Source organism: Glandiceps talaboti, chromosome 5 (genome assembly GCF_964340395.1).
Source record: "Glandiceps talaboti chromosome 5, keGlaTala1.1, whole genome shotgun sequence".
Classification (NCBI taxonomy): domain Eukaryota; kingdom Metazoa; phylum Hemichordata; class Enteropneusta; family Spengelidae; genus Glandiceps; species Glandiceps talaboti.
This window is the reverse complement of record NC_135553.1, coordinates 10806543-10830696: the sequence shown is the minus strand read 5'-3', so window position 1 is coordinate 10830696 and position 24154 is coordinate 10806543. Positions and strand designations below refer to the sequence as shown.

At 33.9% G+C, this 24154-nt stretch overlaps 1 protein-coding gene across 1 annotated transcript in view; it reads right to left on the bottom strand.

The window, feature by feature from the left end:
• Positions 1–972: 972 nt before the first annotated feature.
• The window catches only part of LOC144435341 (uncharacterized), a 97460-nt gene continuing 74278 nt past the window's right edge, over positions 973–24154 (bottom strand). The window contains exons 75-89 of the mRNA XM_078123937.1: positions 13559–13672; positions 12770–12883; positions 12228–12341; positions 11582–11695; positions 11175–11288; positions 10310–10669; positions 9724–9843; positions 9212–9325; positions 8511–8627; positions 7828–7941; positions 7041–7151; positions 6324–6440; positions 5264–5380; positions 4050–4163; positions 973–3593 (exon numbers count right to left, since the gene is read on the bottom strand). Coding sequence (XP_077980063.1) covers positions 3433–3593; positions 4050–4163; positions 5264–5380; positions 6324–6440; positions 7041–7151; positions 7828–7941; positions 8511–8627; positions 9212–9325; positions 9724–9843; positions 10310–10669; positions 11175–11288; positions 11582–11695; positions 12228–12341; positions 12770–12883; positions 13559–13672 — 2015 coding nt within the window. The 3' untranslated portion in view covers positions 973–3432. The remainder of the gene's footprint in view (positions 3594–4049; positions 4164–5263; positions 5381–6323; positions 6441–7040; positions 7152–7827; positions 7942–8510; positions 8628–9211; positions 9326–9723; positions 9844–10309; positions 10670–11174; positions 11289–11581; positions 11696–12227; positions 12342–12769; positions 12884–13558; positions 13673–24154) is intronic.

The window sequence follows — 24154 nt, the reverse complement described above, 5'->3', positions numbered from 1 at the left end:
AGTAAGTGTATATGTTGGTGATGCTTTCTCATTTCATAATCATACTTTAACAGTCTGAATAACATAGAAATTACCTATCCCTGTTTGGTTTTTTTAATATTGCAATACTCGCCATCATTTGACTGTTGCTATGGGCATGTTGTTGCTAGGGACATTTGCATACAATTGTGGAATCGTTATTCACTTGCCCATCCAGAAATGTTATCTTTGCATATTAAACATACTTCCATTTGGTTGTTGGTGGTCATGGTTGTCAGTATGTTATGAACATTGTCTGCGGAATAACAACTCCAGAAACATCTAGTCATTTACATACATATATACATACATACATATATACATATATACATACATACATACATACATACATACATACTACATGCATACATACATACATACATACATACATACATACATACATACATACATACACACACACACACACACACATACATACATACATACATACACACACACACATACATACATACATACACACACACACATACACACACATACATACATACATACATACATACATACACACACACACATACATACATACATACATACATACATACACACACATACATACATACATTGTACATACACATATACATACATACATACACGCATACATACATACACACATACGTACGTACGTACATACGTACATACGTACATACATCACACACATACACACACACACACACACACACACACACACATGCATACATACATACATATATACAACACACATTCATTTCATTGCATGCAGGCAGGCACACACACACACACATTTATGCAGAAAGATTGACCCACACATACCACAACTAACAATTACATTTCTTTGGTTGTAAGGTGCCAAAGGCCCCCATCCCAATGCAAAGATAGTTGAAAACAGATACATATAAATGGCAATTTTCTTGAATAAAATTTTATTTCCAGTTTATTAAAAAAAAAAATCACTTGAATATTAAGATACAATGAGTTACTTGTACTAGTGCAAGTCAAACTAAAATGTTACGCTGGTTTATCATTAACAAAACTTCCATTCCTGTATATTTTAAAACGATCAAATAAAAACATGACAATGACTGCTCTAAGTAATTGTTGACGTTTGGAAAGAAAAAGTTACGACCAAGATTATCGTCAACATTGGCCTTTTATTTTAGGGGTTATAATTAATTTCTAAATGTATGCTGATTCATAAAACAACACTGAAGTATATTCTACAGTTGAAGCTACAGAGCTACAAAACCCATGCTGAAAGCCAAATCACCGATTAATGATATTTTCACCAAATTAAATACAATACCTTATACAATGATTTATTTCCCCAATTCACAAAGTTTGACATGAAATCAGCCAGTTTATATATACAGTGTATATTTACCTCAAAAAAACTTTACATATTAAATACACAGAAAAAGTTAAATATATTCATGAAATTGTAATAATGCTGTTTATATGGCATAAATAATACCACCCTCTACATATTAATGTTAAAAAAATTGTTTGCTTTTATTTTGTCTGGCCCTTGTGGGTGGATTCTGTACATTATTAAATGATGACCTAACACAGTAAAATTAATCATATACTGCCCTCTATGCACTAATATAACAAACCTTTTGTTTGTATTTTAATAGTGCATGTGTGGCTGAATTCTGTATATATATATGTATTATCAATCTGATTAAAATCCGGTGAATTGTACACTTCACGATTTCTTTTTTGGCTGTTACGTTTACTGTCGTTTGTTCTTTTGTAGTTACGAATAGCCAATCAGAATCCATCTTACAATATATACACTCAACGTTTGAAATTGAAAGAAAGAGAACCATCAAACAATAATGATAACATCATTATCTGTCTGTTCTCATACCCTTTTCAAACAGAGCGCTCTGAAGAACTATACCTGTATGGTTAGGCACATTGTGTGTTCTCATTCATCGAGTGAATTCACTCAGCACTGAGAATTGGTATGGGAACACCTATGGTGTTGTGTCATAATATGTACGTAACAAGTGCTTACAAAAGAACAAACGACAGTAAACATAACAGCCAAAAAGAAATCACGAAGTACAGTACTTCGGATTTTAATCAGATTGATATATTAAATGATCAACTAAGACTTCGAAATCATAGTATGTTCATTGCCCAGCAATTCACAACTGAAACTGATTCACTGAGAGCACACAATAATAGATGAAAAAATTATGACAATACTGATATTTGGAAGCTGAATTATACTGTGTAATACTGAAAGTGACTAGATTAAATTACATTGCTTCTTGCTACACTCTACAGATGACCCCGGGTCAAAGGTCAAATCTACCAAAGGTCAAATCTACCAACTTTGACAAGCTGCTACTCAAATGTATAATGGAGCATAGCATCTTTGGAAGTTTTATTAGAAAATTCACTTTCAAATTAAGCCACATAGCACACACATTCCAATGGCAATAGTTACATAAAACTTGGGTAATACATTAAGCGTAGGAAGTTTGTTTTCTTGTTTTAGTTAAAAATGTTGGAATCATTGCTTGTGTAAAGTGTTCAAGTATATGTGTCCTGAACACATTTGTTAAAAAAAAATTGTATTTTTTGATTATCACAAAATTTAATTGCATAGTTATTCAAAATAGTTGATATTATGATGTACAGCATCATATGCATATGTACTTAAGCCACAGACTTTTATGAAGTTTCTCCATGACTGGGGCGACTTTATCAATATCAGTTTGTTTGTTTTCCATGACTGAAATTATTGTCTACACATAGAGAGAGTTGGAAGAACCAGCTGACATTTTTGTTATTTCAAATCATCATAAAAATTCACAATTCTTTTACCATGATTCAAGATTGAAAGAATTTCTGATGTCATCTAAAATTTGCAGGCATTATCTTTACATTTATTTAGGTTTTTACCTGAAACTTCTGTAATACTTTGAGGAGATGACAACCACTACAGTTCTTATAAACCTCCAATTACTTCTCCCTGGATAACAATTTACTTGCAGTAGGTCTTTTAAAATAATTGTTGACAATGAATGCATAAATAAATACATTGTATCAACTTGGTACGTCTGACATTACACACTAAGTATTTTACTATGATATTTTTCGTCAACTGATTCATTACCATTTTTTCGGTACTGTCAAAAATTACTTGAAAGACCTGACACTCAAAAACTGTTCTCCCAATAACAGTAAATGGGAATTAGGAAAAAGATCAGATTGGCAGCCTTTAGGGCACCACAATATCAACTATCCAAGGTTTTGGAGTATTTCCATTTTTTTTTTATCATTTCCATTTTTAGGCACAGTGTGAGTCAATATCACTGGTATATATTTATAAAAAAAGGGAGAGTCAATGAACTGAGACCCTACCTTACTGTAAACAAAACTAGAAAAAGAAGTACATATTCTTTAATAATTTGATGGTTTTTTGTTTCTCCGGACACAGACCAGGATAACAATAAAAATGATTATGAGGGCACAAAGTGCTACAATTATTGCAATCCACCATGGTTCTAAAGCCAGATTATCTGACGCTGCTGCAGTATTTCCATTATCCACACTAGTAGGTACTGTAAAGGAACGATAAACAGAAGTTGGTTAAAAATTTGCAGACTAAAAAATATGAGCTTTTAGTTGTATGCAGTGTTTTCAGTTTGACAGAGGTATCTGAATGTTTCAAAGAATACTGATACAAATAGCTGATGTACGTTAAATGTGTAAATGTATTTTTGGTACCTAGTATGGAAGTCTAATATGTCATACACACTCCCCCCCCCCTCCCCTGCCCATGCATTGATAGTTATTAACTACATGTATGTCTATGTATCCTTGTCTTCCTTTTGAATTTAAGCTATTTGTCTAGTTCTCTCCTTCCCCATATTTGCTCCCTCCCCCTAATAGCTGATGGATATCAAATTACTGTATCCTTGGCTTTTAGTGAAAGTTCTGTTTTGTCTGTGTCCCCCCCCCCCCCCGCCCATTGACCCTGTCCTAACATCTGAAATATCAATTGTGTCTTGACTTACCAACTTCGCAATTAACACCAGAGTAGCCCTGTACACAAATACATGTATATCTGCTCATACCATTGATACAAGTTGCACCATTCAAACATGGATTACTCTCACATTCATTGATGTCTGTAGTAAAAGAGAAACAGGAGATCTTTCAATAGTGAACAAAGCAGCTGGTTATCGATACCATAAATATGCTGAAATTACAAGAAGCCCTGTTTACCTGTACTTGGCTGTTTATGTCCCATTTTACTCTGTTTTAGAGCTTACTATTTTTAGTTTTCAGCTCTATGTTTTCAGTGTTATTTTGCACTCAAACTTTTTACATTTTAGTATACGAATCCTTTTCTGATTCCACTTTATTTGGAAGTCATTTTCTCTGCCACACTGCACTTCCATTGCCTGTATTTTTACCATTTTATCCTCAGTATTTTTCTGTTTTTATTTATATAACATCTTCATTTTTCCTTTTACTGATTCAGCCCTTGGGCTACAAACGTTGGGTCGTATTTAATAAATGCATAAAACCCTGTACCTCATGTACATGTTTGTACTTCTCTTTCTTGAACTTTTATTTAAAATTTACCAGTCAAAAACACAAACTTAGCAACAATAGCTCTTACATTACTTCATTAATAGAATACATTGAATACACAATAACAACTAAGAAAAACTGCTCATAATGATGCACCTGTGGATCAATTTTTTGGCACAAATATCTTTACAGTGTTTATGTTACGCGCACCCTTGTATCTGTTGAATAGATATTGCTATGATCTCACTCATTTTATTATGAGTGTATCAATTAAAACTTTGAAGGTGCTGAAAAGTTTTCTCCGACACACTTTCAAAATGACATAAATTCGCAATCATATTACATATGCTCATAGCAGACAGCAGGATGCAACATATATATATACAAAGACAAAATACAACTTATACAAGTCTGCAGTGCTTGACTGTTGGCGTGAAGAACTTGCGTCTATAATACAGGTTGCATTCTGCTGTGTGCTCTGTCGTTAAGTAAGTGAATTCCTATCTGTGTGATATAATTGTGGTAGGGAGAATTTCCCTGGCACCTTCAAAGCCAGTTTTTTAGTTGTCAACCATTTGATAAAACAACATTCAGCCCACAGCAATTTCTATCAAAATACTGCAACAGTTGATTCTGTCCAAGCAAACAATCAAATGAAAATATTAAAAGAAACCATCTTCTTGTGACCTACCTGTCTGACAATTATCACCCATCCACCCTGACAGACAACTGCATTGATAAGAGTTGGGGCCAGTATCAGTACATATACCATTATTCATGCAAGGCCTTACTGCACAATCGTCATCATCTGAAATAGTGAATAACACCAACAAACATGCAAAGTGAATACATTGTGCAAAAATACCACTCCCACCTGACAGCAAATTCAGTATATATAGTAACTACCTCTATATTGACCTTGTGTGCTAATATATAAACCCTCATTTCTGTCACAGCGTTCATTGAAAGCCCTACAGTCTAGTCTGTGTGTATTGTTTTTAACATTCATCACTTTCACCATTGAAAGTGGAAAATGCTCTTAGATTACCTAATTAAGCATGTACATGTATGTGTATGTATATAATAAGTATGTATGTGTATGTATATAATGTATGTGTATGTATATATATGCATATTCATATTCATAAACATTACTGTTGTTCTCACATTTGCTGAGCCGATGATGCTCTGTCAACAGGGTGAAATTTAGTCAGAATTTTTTGTAATATTTTGAGTTGAGTTTTGTTGCAACAATCCAGGGTTTGTACATGTTTTTACATAAACCATATTCCAAGTCTGTTTTTTTTTCTCAGAGCAAACATTCAACACTTTGATTCTCCATGGCACTTTATACTTTACTGTATTGTGGTTTATATGAAAAGTAACTTTAATTTCAAGAATTCATAATTTGGACTTGCATTTTGTCATTTCTGCATTTAAATCAGAAAAAACACCTATTTTATATATTTTCTCTTTTCACTTTTAGAAAAGCAAAGTCTAATGTCTGAGAATTTTTTATACAGGGAAAAGGATGGTGGTGTTTTAAAGTTACCAGTGACTGCATACCCAAACAAAGTACCCCTAAACATCACCATCCTCATTCACTGGTACATGCATCACCTGTGTACATCTATGAGAAACTAGAGTCACTGAATGTAACTCCTGAGAAATATTGCAAAGTGAAAACACCTTATAAAGTACATCTTATCTCTGCAATTATTTCATATATTATTATCATCATTACAACATACCTGTTTGACAGTTTTCACCGGTGAATCCAGGTACACATACACAAGTGTGACCAGTAGTTCCTTCTAATACACACTGTGCACCATTCAGACATGGATTTTCGTTACAGCCAGAGCCACCTGTTAGTAACAAAATTGAGAGTTACGGTAACTGATCACAAAGAAATGTTAAAAGGCCTACTCTGTATATAACTTGGGGTCAGATTAAAATAACGTTCATTATTCTAGATGACTTTGATCATGTAACACACTCACAGAGTGCCTATGAAACTCAAATGAACTACTCTAAATATATACTGTACACTTAGATATTTTCACTACTAGAAAATATTACAATTTTAGTCTTCAGCAAGTTCTCAAAGTCTAATTTTAACTTATTACCAGACTAGTACATTGTGTTCATGTACAAAAGGTGTTTTAGTCACTACTTATTTTGACTTTTTGTTTTCCAGCAAAAATTTGTCTTTCAGTGAAAATTTCCGGGTTTGCAGTACCTTTCACACGATAATAACATCCCATAAGATACCCATTTATAGAGCTGGATAAAGTGAGGCACTGAGCTTATTAAAGATTGGTTCAAATCTCAACCACAGATTAAGTAAATATGCATCAAACTATAGTAGTTGGGATCGAACTGACCATGTACCTGAGATTATGAACCAGCCACTAACAAACCCAGGACAGAATACTATTTACAGAAAGCAATCAGATATCACTAACCTCCTTCACAATTGGTGCCAGTGAAGCCAGTTGGACAGGTACAGGTATAGCCACCATTAGCTGTGCTGGTACAAACACCACTATTCACACATGGGCTACTGTTACAACCAGCTACAACATAAATGCAATATTTTATTTTTAGTTTAAATTTTTTTTTTAAATTCTAATGAAAACTACACTATAAAATCACAACCAGCAAAAAGAATGCAACATAATGTTTAACTGTTGAAGTTGCACAAGATGAGTTCATAAGTTGTTTTTTTATAATTGACTTGTTTACAAAAACTTCTTATCCATAAAACCTTGTTTAAACTATTCCTGGTATAAGGTCATGCTGATACATGCTTTCAATTATTAGAAACAATGTTCTGGTCTTGTTAGCACAGTTAATGACATAATACCTCAGGAAGGGTTTCTTTGACTGTTTTGGTATTGGTATAATGTATAAAAAATAAAAACTATGCCATTGAACTAGCTTGCCATAAGCAGAATCTTTTCAAAAGCCAAACCGTGTTAAAACAAAAGCACTGGGCCAGTGCCCATGTGAGGGCGCTAACACATATTTAAAAAATATATATACTACAGCAAGCTTCAGAATCAGTAATTCAAAAACTACCCCAAAACAGGCATAAACATGCATTGTGTCCGTTTAATTCTGTTGTCATTGAAAAACCTCTTTGAAAACATTATGCTTATTCAAAAATTCACATAACAAAGTTCATCTATGAAATATTGACCTCTGACCTTTTCGGTTATAATAACCACAGAGAAAACCATTTATACTTACTTTCTTCACAGGTAGCACCTACAAAGCTTTGTGTACAGAGACAGACAAACTGGTTTATGCTGTCTACACAAGTACCACCATTCCTACATGGATTACTGGCACATTCATTCACATCTGGAATAGATAAATAGCAAATATTAACTATTTAGTAATTTCGGCAGCCTTATTTGAAAGCTCGCGAACTTAACAGAGATTTTGTATGAATGAATTCTTTTGATTTTCAGGAGTTTTCAATGAGTGATTTTGCACAAAGTTTCTATGATCGAATACTGTTTTTCTTTTTCAACTGAATTCTTTCCAGAAGTTTTACATGTTTGATCTTGCACTAAGTTTCTTTGATCATAAACTTTAATCACTTAGGCTAATCAATAGATAAATTGAACTCCTCTTTCCGTAGATTAACTTATTAAGGTTTCATTCAACTGCTATGTAACCACTGAGCAATTACAATTAAACTGGGAAATTATATATGAATGTTACTATGACTGCTTTTGTGTTCCATTACGATACTGAGAATAATTATAATTAAGATACCTTTTGGAACAAAAATGTTGCCGTACATGTGAAAGGTGTACCGCAGTTTTGGCCATATCTCATGGCTGTGATTCACCACCAGGGTGCGCCCTCTGTAGTTGAAAATTGGAACCCATGTGAATGTGATGTGAAAGTTAACAAGTACTTACTTATTTCACAGACAGTGCCAGCATAACCTGGAGGGCAAGTACAAGTGTATGCTGTACCGAGTTCATTACAGGTTGCACCATTAAAGCATGGGTTGGATACACAGCCACCTAAAGATGCTGTCAAAAAACAAACAAATATATAGTGTCTTTTCATTGGCAGAAAAAAAAACTTGTACAAACACTAAGATATGTAGATGTCAAAACAAAGTGTGTGTTTCATTGGCAGAAAAAACTTGAATGAAAACTAAGATATGCACATGCTACAACAATGGCATGTAAAGTGTGTTTAATTGGCAAAAAAAACTTGTACAAACATTAAAATTTGCAAATATCATAAAGCATTGGCAGAAAAAAACTGTATTGTATGAACACTAAGATATGCAGATATGTCATGACAAAGAAATGTAAAGTATTTTTCATTGGCAGAAAAAACTTGTACGAACACTAAGATATGTAAATATCAAAACAAAGCATCAGGCATAAAAATAAACATGGTATGAACACTAAGATATACAAATGTGAAAACAAAGAAATACACGATAGTGCAAACATTTGTATGCATTCTTATTTTTTGACGTGCTCGTGTTACTGTACTTACTAAAGCATGCGTGGTAGCCTTGTGTTATTAAAACCTGCCCGATTGCCGAGTGATCAGACAACACTGTCATACAGATAGTAGACATTAGGATGAGGTGACTTACGTGTCTGACAGAACTGTCCAGCATAACCCTCTGTACAGATACAAGTATAGGTGTTCTCAGCAGGCACACAGGTAGCACCATTGATACAGAAGTTATTCTGACATGTGTCAGTGCCTAAAATAATTCAAAAAAAATATTATAATACATTTCTCTGTGTTGGGTTTATTTTATCTCATGGGCTGGTCAAATACCATTCAAAACCAATTTTTGAGGACAATAGTAAAACGGTTAGCAATTAAATTTATCCTAAATCTCTGTGCTTGCAGAGTTTTTACAATCCATCAGACTGAATATAGGAAAAGTTTTAGATAATACTCAAACACAGTGAATTTAAAATTGTGTGTGTGTGTGTGTGTGTGTGTGTGTGTGTGTGTGTGTGTGTGTGTGTGCATGTGCACGTGTGTGTGTTGGGGTGGGGGTTCACGCTACTACTTTTTAATAACTTGACCTTGTTCTGAAAACCTATTATTACAAATACAATTCGTCTGTAAGTGACAAAATAATTGCTTTACCTGTTGGAGTCTCACAATTTGTTCCAGCCCAGCCTGGGGCACAGGTACAAGTGTAGTCGATACCATTTGAGGCAGTCGCACAGGTAGCTCCATTGAAACATGGTGCCGCAACACAGCCGACTAAAATAATAGAAATATAAAGCAATGGAATGTCAATGAATAAAATTGTGTATTAAAATGACACAAAGTCAACTGTATTATCAGCTGTGAAGCATTGTGATGAAAATAAACTGTTACAATAGTTACTGATTTCTAAAATATTTAGGCTTACTTGTCACGATATATTTCTAACACGTCTTTGGAGGATATATGATTTTCTGTAAATCTATAATGTAATACCTATGGCTCTACTGATCCAAGACCATGGGATTCAAAAATTTGGAGTTAGACGATAAAGGTCTATTTAGGATAAATATTCAGGTTTGAAAAACAATTGTCTGGCAGACCATCAGAGAAAAATTTGTTCTGAACAAACGACTGACCTATAACTCAAGTAATAAAGTAATGGTAATGCAAGAGACTAGGACTGAAACATGGGCCTTTAAAGAATGATGTCTCACTAGATAATCACCTACAATCAACATACCTGCTATAACACTGTCCATGACTTCAATCATAAAACCTCTCTCAGCTTTCTCACTATCGGTTTCAAACACTACCCACATCTGATTACTAGATGATACAAAATTGGGAGGGAATTCTCTGCCCGACTGACGTATCCGACGTGTGGTGGTGTCTGCTGGATTGTGACCATTTCCAGCACTCAGCCAATCATAATGTAATTCTGTTGTAAAGTCACGGACAACAAACTGGATTTTCCTTCCAGAGTTGATGGAGAATAGCCAGCGACAGTAATCGTTATCATTGTAGCCGGATGGATAGTTGGGAGAACGGATTTCAAGACTACCCTCATTTGGAATGTGATATTCAGCTATACATCCAAGAACTGTAAATATGAACATATGTCATGTTATCAAGTTTACAATTGTGCTACATGTCATGATCACCACATTACTTTAACCAGGAAAGTACAAGGAAAGTACTCTGTAAAAAGTGAAAAATTCCCTTACAGTTTATCACTACAGCTGTTCCCTACCAAGTTGCTGTTGATCTTTCTTCTGTTTTAAATCCAGGGTTGTCTGCACACTAGTAATTGTTTAGTAAAGTAAAGTAATGGCAAGACAGTTGCACTAAGCACTATGAAAACCTTGCAATAATATGAGGTGCTTTTCTCAAACTACCTGGAAAATAACTATGTACTGCAACTGAAGTTACTTAATATGATGAATTCCTCAATTCTGATAGTTATGTCATCTCCAACCCATCACCTTCATCCCCACCCCTACTTTACCACTCTAACCACCATATATACATACAACAGAGTTTTACGTATGGAAGCTCTCTTTTATTTTTGAACTGAATAACTTAGAAGTGCATGTACAATGACTTACCAATTTCACAGTTGATGCCACCAAATCCAACTTGACATTGACACTCATACAAGTTAATAAGATTTTCACAAGTACCGCCATTCTGACATGGGTTACTGGCACATTCATTAATGTCTGGAAAAATGAACACATAGACAACTTTGACCTGGATTCTTAGCGTACACAACACTCCACTTCTGTATGTTCACTTTTTAAAAAAAAAACTTTTCATACACTAGCATCGGACTTTAAAACACCATACACTTAAAAGGCATATTCAGATTTCACAGTGAAACACACTACAGTATCATGTATTTGAACAATTCAGATATCTGTCCATCCAAGAAGTTGTATTCAGTATTGCGAGGAAAAACAAAACAAAATATATTGTGGACTTTGAGGGCGCTATTCAATAGCTCATTTCCTACCTGCTTCACAGTGAACACCTGTCCATCCAGGGAGACAAGTACAGGAGTAGAAGTTGACAAGATTATTGCATACACCATTGTTTTGGCAGGGACTGCTGGCACACTCATTGATATCTGAAAACACAAGCATTACAATGTTCAGTTTCATATTCACCTGTCAATGCAATAATGCCATTAGTTATCATGCCAGGTATTACCCAAAAACATCAAATTTGCAATATTGATAAGTCATTTTTGTGAGGCAAGGGTTTGAAATACCCAGAATGAGATATCATCAGTAACCAGGAGAACAAGAATCAGTCAATGACAACAACATATGTGTTTACAAATATACCGGACAGTTTCTCTCCACTGTTTACAAAACACTAATTCAGTTGAGCAAAATAAAATTGTTCACTTTAGAATACTTTTAGATGTGATCATGATTTACAAAACTTACATCCGCACACATGTTTAGTTGCTGTTAATGTTGAGCATGTAAAAGATTCACAAAAACATACACCTTTTAAACAATCAGGCTTTAGACAATGAGAACAACTTTAAAAAGAGTCATTCCTACATCAACTCTATCTATTGCTGGTTAGAGTGATTAATAAACAAATCCAATTCTTTAGATTCGTATTTATAATTTTAGAGTTTTACTTACCAAATTCGCATTCCATTCCGGTGTAACCAGGAAGACATGCACATTCATAGCCGTTAACTAGATCTGTGCAGGACCCACCATTCTGGCATGGGTTACTTCCACATTCATTCAATTCTGAATATGGGAAAATAATGTCAATGGTCAAAAATATTAACCAAAGGCTGAAGATCGTGCTAGGGATTCTACAGCACTTTAAAACTGCAAAACATCTATTAATCAAAAAGGCATATCAAAGAACCACCCACCCACCATAGCACCCAACACAATTTACCATCACTCCCCACCTAAGATCTACTTGCATGCATACTTGATGGTCGAGTGTGGTAGTTTCAATCTGTACTGCATTGATCACTTGTTTAGTGCATTTCAAATACCAACACAACCATGAACATTGTGTGTCCATTGCCTAAAACGTCTGTTGTATCTATTATTTCACGGAGTCATGTTTTAGAAAATTATCACTTTCAATATGTTGTCCTCTTTACACAATTCATTGAGTCAGTAGGAAAATGTGTTCTGGCTTGATTTGTGATGACACTTACCTTCTTCACAGTTGGTACCTCTCCATCCATCAACACACTGACATGAGTAGTATGTTTGATAGTTGGTACATGTGCCACCATTCTGACATGGTGCAGATATACAAGTCTCAATAGCTGAAATTCACAAATGATTCAATCTAATTAACTTTCTTACAAATTTTAAATACATTGATTTAACTCATGCAAAGTTTTATTGTATCGAGTTACCTGTTTTACAAATTTTGATTGCACAGAGCTAACTTTCTTACAAATTCTAATTGCACAGACTTATCTTTTTACAAAGTTTGATAACATATCAAAGTAAATTTCTACCAAAGTTACAGTTCCCTGATTTGTAGGAAAGTTTTGATTAAGTACATGTATGTAACTACTGTCTGCAAGCATGTAACTACTGTCTGAATCAGAGATAACAATAATTGTTATTTATTATACAAGATGAAAATATTAAGTTAACACTTTTCCTACAGTATTCACCTAGAATTGTTTTCAAAAAAAGGGTGCAAACACGTTAACACTTCCTATTCGTTCACCAAAGCCTACATGTATGTTGTGCTTTAGCCATTCAGTGCTACTGAACAGAACAATTTCACTAAAGAAATTTGATTGAGTGATTGATTGATTGATGATCCCTGCAATTGCCAATTAGAGACCAGAAAGAGGGCATTTCAGTGGAGTGTATACATGGCAAACCCTATTGAAACTCAGAGCAAATGTAGCTTAGACTTATACATCCTAACTACCAACACATTCTAGTCAGATATACTACAGACAGCTTATTTGTTTACTTACCAATCTCACAGTGTGTTCCAGCCCATCCAGGCAGACAACTACAGCTGTAGCTATCTATCAAATCATTACAGGTAGCACCATTCTGGCAGGGAAGGCTAGCACACTCATTTATATCTACAGACAAATGGCAAACAAATTATAGATTTAGAGAGAGAAAAAAAACAGCCATATTGGAATATGGATTCATTAAACAAAATAGGTATACTTACCTTAAAGTTTATATTTTAGTATTGAAATCAAGTGAAAAATTTCGATTCAAATTCTTCAGTCATATTGAGATATTTTGAAGTCCACCCTAGACAGTGGAGAAGTCTCCACTGTCTATGAGTCCACAAAGAACTTTTATTTCATGGGTAATTTTCAATTTTCGAATGATTTGTTCATCAATACTATTTTTAAAACAAAACATTACAATTCTGCACAGCAGATGAAACTTGAGTTACATGTCAAACAGAAACAGAAACAGAAACAGCAATGAAAGCTCACAGCCTCTGGGTTCAGAGTATCAAATGAAAATTTGCACTCACAAGAGTCAAACAATACCTTGGAAGTCAAAATTTGGAATTCGCTTCCAAGAAATGTACCGACTTTGTGAGTAGAAGTAAACAATAATATTTATGATACAGCAAATCAAATAATATGCATATACCACAGAAATGAACAATTGTGATGGGGGAAAAGGTAGTCGAGAAGACTGCTGTGGCTGTGATATTTCATTCTGTGGACTTCACAACCACTGCAGCTCGATTTATCAACAACAGGCCTTTGATAAGGTGTAAAGAAGAGAATACTTATACTCATCAGCCAAAAGAAAATCAGTTCTGATCAATAAATACATACTTATATTGTATTTCACTTGGTACATGTATGTCTTTCATTTACAATATAACATGTATACACATCAGGTATAATACATTGTTATTAGAGTGGCCACTGGGTATTTATTTTGGAATTTTTTAATTTATAAAACAATTTTATAATGGCTTTCTACTTGAAAAAGCAATGTGAAACAACATTAACCAAGTCTGTGTTTGTAAGTCATTACATTGCAAAAACTAAAAAATGTGCTAAAAAAGTTTGTAATTGTACATACAATAACGAACATTGTATTAGTCTTTTGTAATTTACTTTACGAATACAGACTTGGCATATGTTGTTCCACATTGACTTTCCAAGTAGGAAGCCATGATAAAATTGTTTTATGAAATAAAAATCCCTGCAAAATAAATACCCAATCCTCATCCATATGGCCACATTAATATCAGAAATGAGTGAACAGACTTGATTTGGGGTTTAGGCTTACAAAATGCCCACAAATGTCTAGTATGAGAAAGTAGTGGATCATTGAAAACACGATGGCGGACAAAGCAAATATCTGTCATGTTTTCAAAAGGAGAAGGGGGGGGGGATGGGGGGACATATGAAGAAGGAAATATATGTTATATACTTTTTTTCAATACACACATAAGAAATCAATATATGTATATCAAAAAACCACTCTAAATATTTAAATAAAAACAAAATAATAAACACTAAATGTTATTGGAATCTCACAGCAATACAAGGCAAACTTTGAGGTTAATTGCAAGGAAAATATTAAAGTGTACACCATTGTTATACCTATTTCACAGTTTGTTCCAGTCCAACCAGATAAGCATTGACATTCAAATGCATTTATCTGATCTACACAGACACCATTATTCTGGCAAGGGAGACTGGCGCATTCATCAATGGCTGCATGTCAGGGAGTGGAAAGTTAATATAGTTTAGCATAAAGTGGACATCCTCAAGAGATAATCTCTCAACTTGCTAGGTTTCTGATTTAGAGCCACAAGATCTTGAATTACCAATTGAGTTCTTTAAATAGTCAAATTGCAAATTGTTGATGAAGTAAGTTTGATGAAAGGAGAGTTCCTCTTCCTCTATTTACCTCATCACTAGTTATTTACCTCATCACTAGATAGTTGACATGATGGTTGAATCCATGGATAAACCATTTTGAGATAATGAAAGGGTTATGCAGACAACCATAAAAAAGTCAAAGGTTTGTCACTACAGGATATTATCAAAATATCATCAGCTTTCATATCGCTTCATATACTTTTAATACATTTAACTTGTATCAAGTATGAGCTAAGTGCCCAGGAGACTTATTCTACATACAATACATTAATCCCACATGAGTTCCCTACATTTAAGTCTAGCATGGAACATGAACGCCAAACCAATCATTTTTTTCTGTTGGCATCCATATTTAGTTTAATTGCACTGTCAGACATCAAAGCTGACATGCATTTCACACACAAAAAAAATTGTGTGTCATTTCCATTCATTGCTTTAAGCATGCATACTTTTATTTGGATATCTATACCTGCTTGACAAAAAGAACCAGTCCATCCAGGCATACAGTTACAACTGTAGCTATTGAAGTGGTCAAAGCATGTACCACCATTACGACATGGAGAACTGGCACATTCATTGATGGCTGTGAGTATTAAATAGTTGTGTAGAAGTCAGTATATGAACGTTCCTTCAACCCAAGACAACAAACAGAAAGGTGTCGCATTGAGCATCACAAAAATTTACTAAATAATGTATTAATTATCACTTTTATAAAATATCTTATATATGGCTCACAATTCATATGATATCAAAACTGATACCAATCATACAATGTCTTACATAACCTTAAACTTTCAACTAAACAATCAGTCACATATCATATAAACAATCTAATGGTTTAAGGCTCATCTCAGATTTGGATTACTTTTTGAGTGAGAAAAATAGTTGTCTGGTAGAGCTAGAGGAAAAGTTGGTCTGGAACTAAAGAATAATCCTATCGTATGTCTACAGCTCCAATGACAAGATTTCACTAAATGCAAAAATCTGAGAATAAATAATGCAGCTTTAATAAAATACCTTAAAGTTTATATTTTTATCAAAATTGGTTGATATGTAAATGTAGATATGTAGCATATAACCATCAGATTGATCCTGCCCAGAGCAATAGTCTTAACTTTGGGTAACAAATGACTCGATAGATAAGACTGTAGTGACCAATACCTGTTTGACAGTGAGTGCCAGTATAACCAGGGATACATGTACAGAGATAGCCACCATGGAGATCAGTACATGTACCATCGTGTTGACATGGTTGGCTTTCACACTCATTAATATTCACAACTGAGTCATCAGGGTTAAACATCATATACAAATATGGTTACACAGTGAATTTAGGAATGATTGATACTAATATAAATTACTTATTATCAATATGAAGATTAGAGAAACTTATGGAAATATTATCCATGCATAATTATTGGTTTTCATTTAAATTTACAAAAAGAAGAAGTCATTCAATATTATATTTAGGAGTGTTAGAAATTAATCAAAATAATGAACCAGATTTGTTATCAAGATACAGTTTAAAATTAATTTTGTTATATTTTCATACATAAATATTGGTTTTAAAATATAAATTTGTAAAAATGGAGAAGTAATTGAAAATTATCTATTAAAATCACTCGATAAAAGTTGAAGGATATCATCAAGTGAGAAATTGTATTTTACATTTTATACATGCTACTGATTGAAGGAAATTGAGATGTTCTTTGGAACCACATTTATCATAAAGTTCAAGGTTATCACATGTATTTCACTATGACATTATGTGTTATTTCCATGCATACTGTTCATTTTATAGATTATATAAACTTTCAGTGCTATTGCTAATTTTTATGATGATTGTCAAAATTTGTTCAGTTGATATCACAAAGCAAATATCATGCTAAATTTTCTAAGCTTGTGTTCATATTCTGTTAAAGCCATGCATGTTTTAGAAGAAGATAGCTAGTATAGAAACACAGAACAATCTAAATTTGCTCAATTTTAAAAAGTAGCGAAGGTTGCAGTATAAGTGAATTATTTACCAATTTCACAGTTAGTTCCAGTCCAATATTGTGGACATGTACAAGAGTACATATTAAGCATATCAGAACATGTTCCATCATTACGACAAGGCTGGCTATCACATTCATTGGTCTCTATCAAGTAAATATGGACATTGTCAGTTTGAGGAGATATACTTTATGATAGACTATATAATCAATATTCATTTGTCATGAATAGTTTTCATTTGAAGAATACATTTCACAAAAGTTTGTCAAGGTTTTAGAAACTTTTTTGAGTTGATTTTTGTGAAGAACATCTACTTTCTGTCTTCTTTTTATCAAGTGTGTTTTAGTAAAGATATTCTTGTAACAGCTTCTGCAGATGCAACATGAAATAATACTATGTCAGGCCAGGACATATAAAACTTTCTGAGTTGAGTTTTGTTAAGGAAAATCCACTTTTCTCAAATTCCGTATTCTTGTTTATCATGTATGTTTTTTTAATAAAGTTAGACTTGTTCAGCTTATGTAGATACAACATGAAATAATACTCAATATTCAGAATGGTAGCTTTGATATATCAGGCTAGGGCATTCGAAGTTTTTTTTCTCTAAATATTTGTTTTTGTTTGTATTATTGTTGTCATGCTGTATACGAAAAATGTAACAACTTTAAGACGTAACGAAGTTCAGAAGTTCTCCTAAGGACTTCCAATATACTACAATGCCAACTTGATGTTATCGATTACAATGATCAATAGACCTTAGGACATTCTAATTATTAGTACCGTTGAGTATGAACGAGTATCAAAGATCAGAATTTGACTGAAACTTGAAAGTGTATTTACTGTGTTTTAACATAGAGAGAAGGAATACAAACAATGAATGTGTACCTGTCTCACAATGTGTCCCAGTATATCCAAGCACACAAAAACAACGATACTGATCCACAAAATCTTCACATGTCCCACCATTATAACATGGACTACTTCTACATTCATTGATTTCTAATTCACATCTTGTGCCAGTATAACCAGACCGACAAGTACAATAAAACTCATCGATTAAATCGTGGCAAGTTGCACCGTTCTGACATGGGTAACTGTTGCATTCATTAACGTCCAATTCACAATGCGTTCCTGTATAACCCGATACGCATGTACAACTGTAGCCATTCATTAAATCAAAGCATGTCCCAGCATTGCGACATGGATTACTCATGCACTCGTTCACTTCCGATTCACAAAACGTTCCTGTATAACCAGACACACATGTGCAATCAAAACGGTTGAGTAAGTCATAGCAAGTTGCACCATTTTGACATGGAAAACTGACACATTCATTGATGGCTATTTCACAATGGGTTCCAGTTAACCCAAGCAAACATGTACAGAAGTAACCATTGTTCAAATCGGTGCATACCCCATCACTTTGACATGGATTACTCGCACATTCATTGATTGCTTGTTCACATATAGTACCAGTATACCCTGGTACGCATGTACAGTAAAATCCATTCAGCAAATCATTGCAAGTGGCACCATTCTGGCATGGCAAACTATCACATTCATCGATTTCTAGTTCACAGCGTGTTCCAGTATAACCAGAAATACATGTACAGTAGTAACTGTTCAGAAGGTCATGGCAAGTGGCGCTGTTCTGACAAGGGTTGCTGTTACATTCATTTACAGCCTCATCACAGTGAATTCCAGTGTATCCAGTTGTACACACACAACCGTATGCATCATGAAGATTCAAACAAGTTGCACGATTCTTGCAAGGGTGACTGTCACATTCGTTAATATCTGAAGAAAGTTATTCATGAACATCATCAGTATATGTTTATAGGTGTATATAAGCTCGTAATCTCTATAATTATATAAATTAGATTAAGTGAGATTATTTCTAGAAACAGGTTATTAAAATTTGGATTATGTCCATTATGAAATTTTAAGCAGAAAGGTTGAACCCAAGAGAGTCAGCACTCAGTGGAGTTCTTGAAAGACAAGTTTATAAAAACTTAAAGAACTACCCGTATTCCATATAAATTTATAAATTTAATAAATAAAGGTTATTGTTATTATTATATATTCAAATTGAATAATTCAAAGCTTATATAGATTCATAATACTGTCATATTTTAATTTTATTTTTTAGGTACATGCAATGATATAGGTACCAAAATACTAACCAAGATATAGGCCAATATACAAAGAAGGAATTGGTGTCACTTATTTTGATCTCATGCTACCATGACTACCATCTGTACAAGTAGACCTGTTATACTAGCATACTAGGTATTTTTTAAGAAATCTAGAAAGAATTTACTTCAAAGTGCACTTACCCATTTTATAAATATAAAAAAAAAACTTACAGTAGAAAGAGCAAAAAATCTGGAAAGACTTTACTTCAAAGTGAATGTATCCATTTTAAAAATTTAAAAACAAACAGTCGATATGAATAAATGTAATCTAAGCCAAGTATATGGGAACAGCATTCCATTACTTACAGAGAGATTGTGATTATAATCATTTTAATACATGAAAATTTAGGAGATATTTATCATTTTTGTGTAATATCACGTACAAAAAATGCTTAGCATCCAAACAAATTTTGATTTGTTTATGACCAGAAGATTATTAAATATTTCAAAATATGACCATGCTTATCACAAACAACATTGTACCTGCATCACAGTTTTTACCCGTCCAGCCAGGTAAACAGTTGCAGTGATAATCAAAGACCAGATCACTGCATGCAGCCCCGTTTTGACATGGTTGACTGACACACTCATTTATATTGATAGCTGTACCAAGTTAGAAAAAAGATTAGCATGAGTGGTTAGTATAGAAATATTACATATCGCACTGATGATTCATAGGAAAGTATGGGAAAACCAAACATTTTATACTTTCTCTACAATGTACTTTCTCTACAATGCTAGTCAACAAAAGTGACCATAGTTGTTCTTGCATTAGATATCTTGATAAAAAATGTAGCAATATTAAATTGAAAGCTTTTAGATTGCCACTCCATAATGCTGAAGACTCCAAGACAGTTTATTGGCCATAGAAATCTCAAGTGAACAGATTATTAAAACTCCTCTAACCAACTAAAAGTCAGATTTTGGTAATATGATACAGAGTAAGTGAAATATAACCAGTCTCTTTTCACAGTATTCCCAGTGTATTTAGAGTTGAATTTTAAGGATTTGTGATGAGAACAGTGAATTTGATACCTATTTCACAGTGAGTTCCCATCCAATGAGTTGGACAGCTACATGTATAACCATCCACCTGATCCTGACAAGCACCTCCATGCAGACATGGAGAACTAACACATTCATTGATTCCTGATAGGAGAAAGTGAAAGATTCAGTGCATGTAGGGGGTCAATTAAAAGTTAAATTGGAACTAATCCCCTTTGAGGTCATGATAGTAAGAAAGAAAGTTTTAAGAACTACACTGGAAGAATTACCATATAGGGAGATAACATAGGATACACTGTTGTCTCGGTTGTGAAATGGGATGAAGATCTATAGTGACCCAATTATCATATATTTGAACAAAGATGTCACACACACACACAGTGTATCTCTCAGACTCTCACTCTAAATTACATTCACTCATGCACTCTCTCAGGAGAAGGTAAACTTCAAGAAAAATGGCTGCATGGATTGAGAACAACAATAACTGTCACCATTAAGAGGTAGATAATCTATCTTCTCCCAAAATGTAGTATTAGTAAAGTTAACATTTAGTCCTCATGATATACATATACATGAAACATTTCTACTCTATAAATGCTATTCCTACAAGAAGAAGAGGGAGAGATAGGCACCTAGTTGACAGTTATATCCTGACCATCCTGGTTCACAGTTACATGTGTATTGAAACTGTCCATCAATACAAACACCGCCATGTTCACATGGCCCACTGGTACATTCATCAACATTCATTTCTGAGGAGTGTTACAACAGAAAGAAAGGTAGACAAATGGATAGATAGTTTGTAAGGATTGAAGCATACAGAATAAATTCAACCTAGGAATATATTCAGTATTTTTTCTATAAGGAAACAGTTTATGGATGAAACAGTCTGGGAGAAATATTGCTTGAAATTCAAGAGCAAGACTGGTCAAAATAATCGCAGAGAATTTAAATTACTTGCAGGTTTAATAATATAGCAACTGTTTAGTAAGCTAGTATATATGTGTAGTGGGTCCTTAATTTGGAGGAGAAAGGTGAAGTTCATTGGCAAGAAACTTTTGTAACACCACAGAAAATCATCTAAAATTTATTTACAGCATAGCTTGGCTTCGTTATTGGCAAAATATAACACAGTTTAGAATAGATTCTAAATAATCACATGATTGTTTCTGCTATCATAGAAATACCATGTCTGAGAACAGTGAAGGTTTCATGCAATGAAAACAGTGGTAGAATAGGTACATGTCTACATTTGCAAGCATTGATTTGAAGGAATGAACACACGACAATATTTGACACAAGGTTTTATACCTATATCACAGTGGGTTCCTGTCCAGTATGACAAGCAGTAACAAGTATAACCATTTACCCTGTCCTCACATGTCCCACCATTTTGACATGGGGAACTCACACATTCATTGACACCTGATCAAGTTTTCAGAAGAGAGTAAAGTTAGAAGTTTGTTAATATGAAGTACAAACTAAGAATTTGTTACCCATGCTGTCATGTTCATTAGATGGAACATTAAAAAATATGAGAAATGAAATGTGATTGAATATGTTAAGACATTTGAAAATTTTACTAATTTAACTCTAATTGCCTTCATGATATAATTTAACTGAATTGTATACATGCATAACTGGAATGACATGTACGATGTGTGTGGAACCATTTATCGAAAAACCAATGGTAATATTAGCTTAACTTTTCAGGACGTTTTGTGATAGAATAAGATTGATTAACAGTGAGAAAAAAAATAAATCAAGAAAAATTGTTTGCACATTTGGATTTAGTTGTAGATGCTAGTCTGTAATGTACCTAGTTGACAGTTATTTCCTGACCATCCTGGTGCACAGTTACATGTGTAGTGATATAGTCCATCAATACAAACACCGCCATTCTCACAAGGCCCACTGGCACACTCATTAATATTCACCACTAACGAGTGCATGGGGTCAAAGAAATTATGGAAGATTAGATATGTTTAATATAAGTATTTCACATCACACTCAACAGATGCAATTAATGCATTACAAGATGGTGACTGAAAAGCCATGGTAAACACAACTTACAGAGAAATAAAAGCAAATGGGAAACCACTTCAAATAACAAAATATTAAAAGTTTAAGACAAGCAGTAAATAATATACAAAGTGCTATACATAGCAAATGCACACCAGACTGAGACAAGTTCAAATGCTGACTAAAGCATATATTTACAAAAACAGAATCCATAATGATCGTTAAGCAAAAACAGACCAACAGTATTCATCCGCTGGGTAAATCAAATGAATAAAGCACAACCAAGCAGTTAAACTTAGTTAAAGGTATTCAGCTTTACACTTATCCTGGTCAACAGAATATGCAAAAGCTCCAAATAAACATAACCTCACCCAAAATACAAATCTCTGAAATCAACAGCAACTGTAAAGTTAGCTTTCTATGGCAAACACATTCAGAATTGATGTGTATACATCATCAACAAAATATGAAACAAAAGGCATCCATGCCTTTGTACAGCATAAAGTTCCAATTAGAAGCAGGTTTTTTTAACACACAATGTCATCATGCATTTGACATCATGCTGTTACTGTATGTAATCAATGTCTGTAGGGTACCTAGTTCACAATTTGTTCCTGTCCAGCTGGGTGGACATATACAGGTGTATCTATACACACCATCCTGGCATGTACCACCATTCATACAGGGACCACTGGCACACTCATTGATATGTATCACTTGGACAGCATTAAATAGGAATAGAAAGAAAGACAGAAAGGATAGAAAAAACAGAATGATAACAATTTGGAGTTAGTATAGTTTGGAGTTAGTACAGTTTGAAGTTCTAAGTACAGTGCAGAGTTGGTGCAGTTTGTATACTTCTACCAGGTCTGAAAGCACAACATTCATGCAGGTTTCCATAAAGTTCAAAGTACTACTGAACAACAACTCATTTTTCACTTTGTTCTTTCATACAGGATTTACAAATGTACATTTTGAACAATCACTTCAGCATGCATGCACAAGTGAGGTATTAAAGTGATGTACATCTGACCTATCAATTACTGCAACCTATGAATTCTTAATATATGTACGTACTTGATGCATTCAGAGAGTGGCTGTAGTTGACTGTTGAAAATGAAGCAACTTTTCTCTGAGAATGTCTAGATTTATCACATCACTGACAGGCATAACATCCAACAGTGGGTAAAACTCAAAAAGTGCAGAGGTTTACAATCTACCAGCAAATATGAGCAAGGACTACATCTATGCCTATGTACATGATATATGAACCATGAACGTTTCTAAAGCTATATGCCACACCTTTGTTTGCCATCACACAAATGGAACTTAAAATGAGCGAATTATCACAACAAACACCAGGAAGCATTCACTGGAAGACAACACCAAATCAACACAATATTTCAAATAAATACAAGTTGCTGCATCACCATATTCCTGGATAGTTGGTGAAGGTATTAGTACCTTGTTGACAATT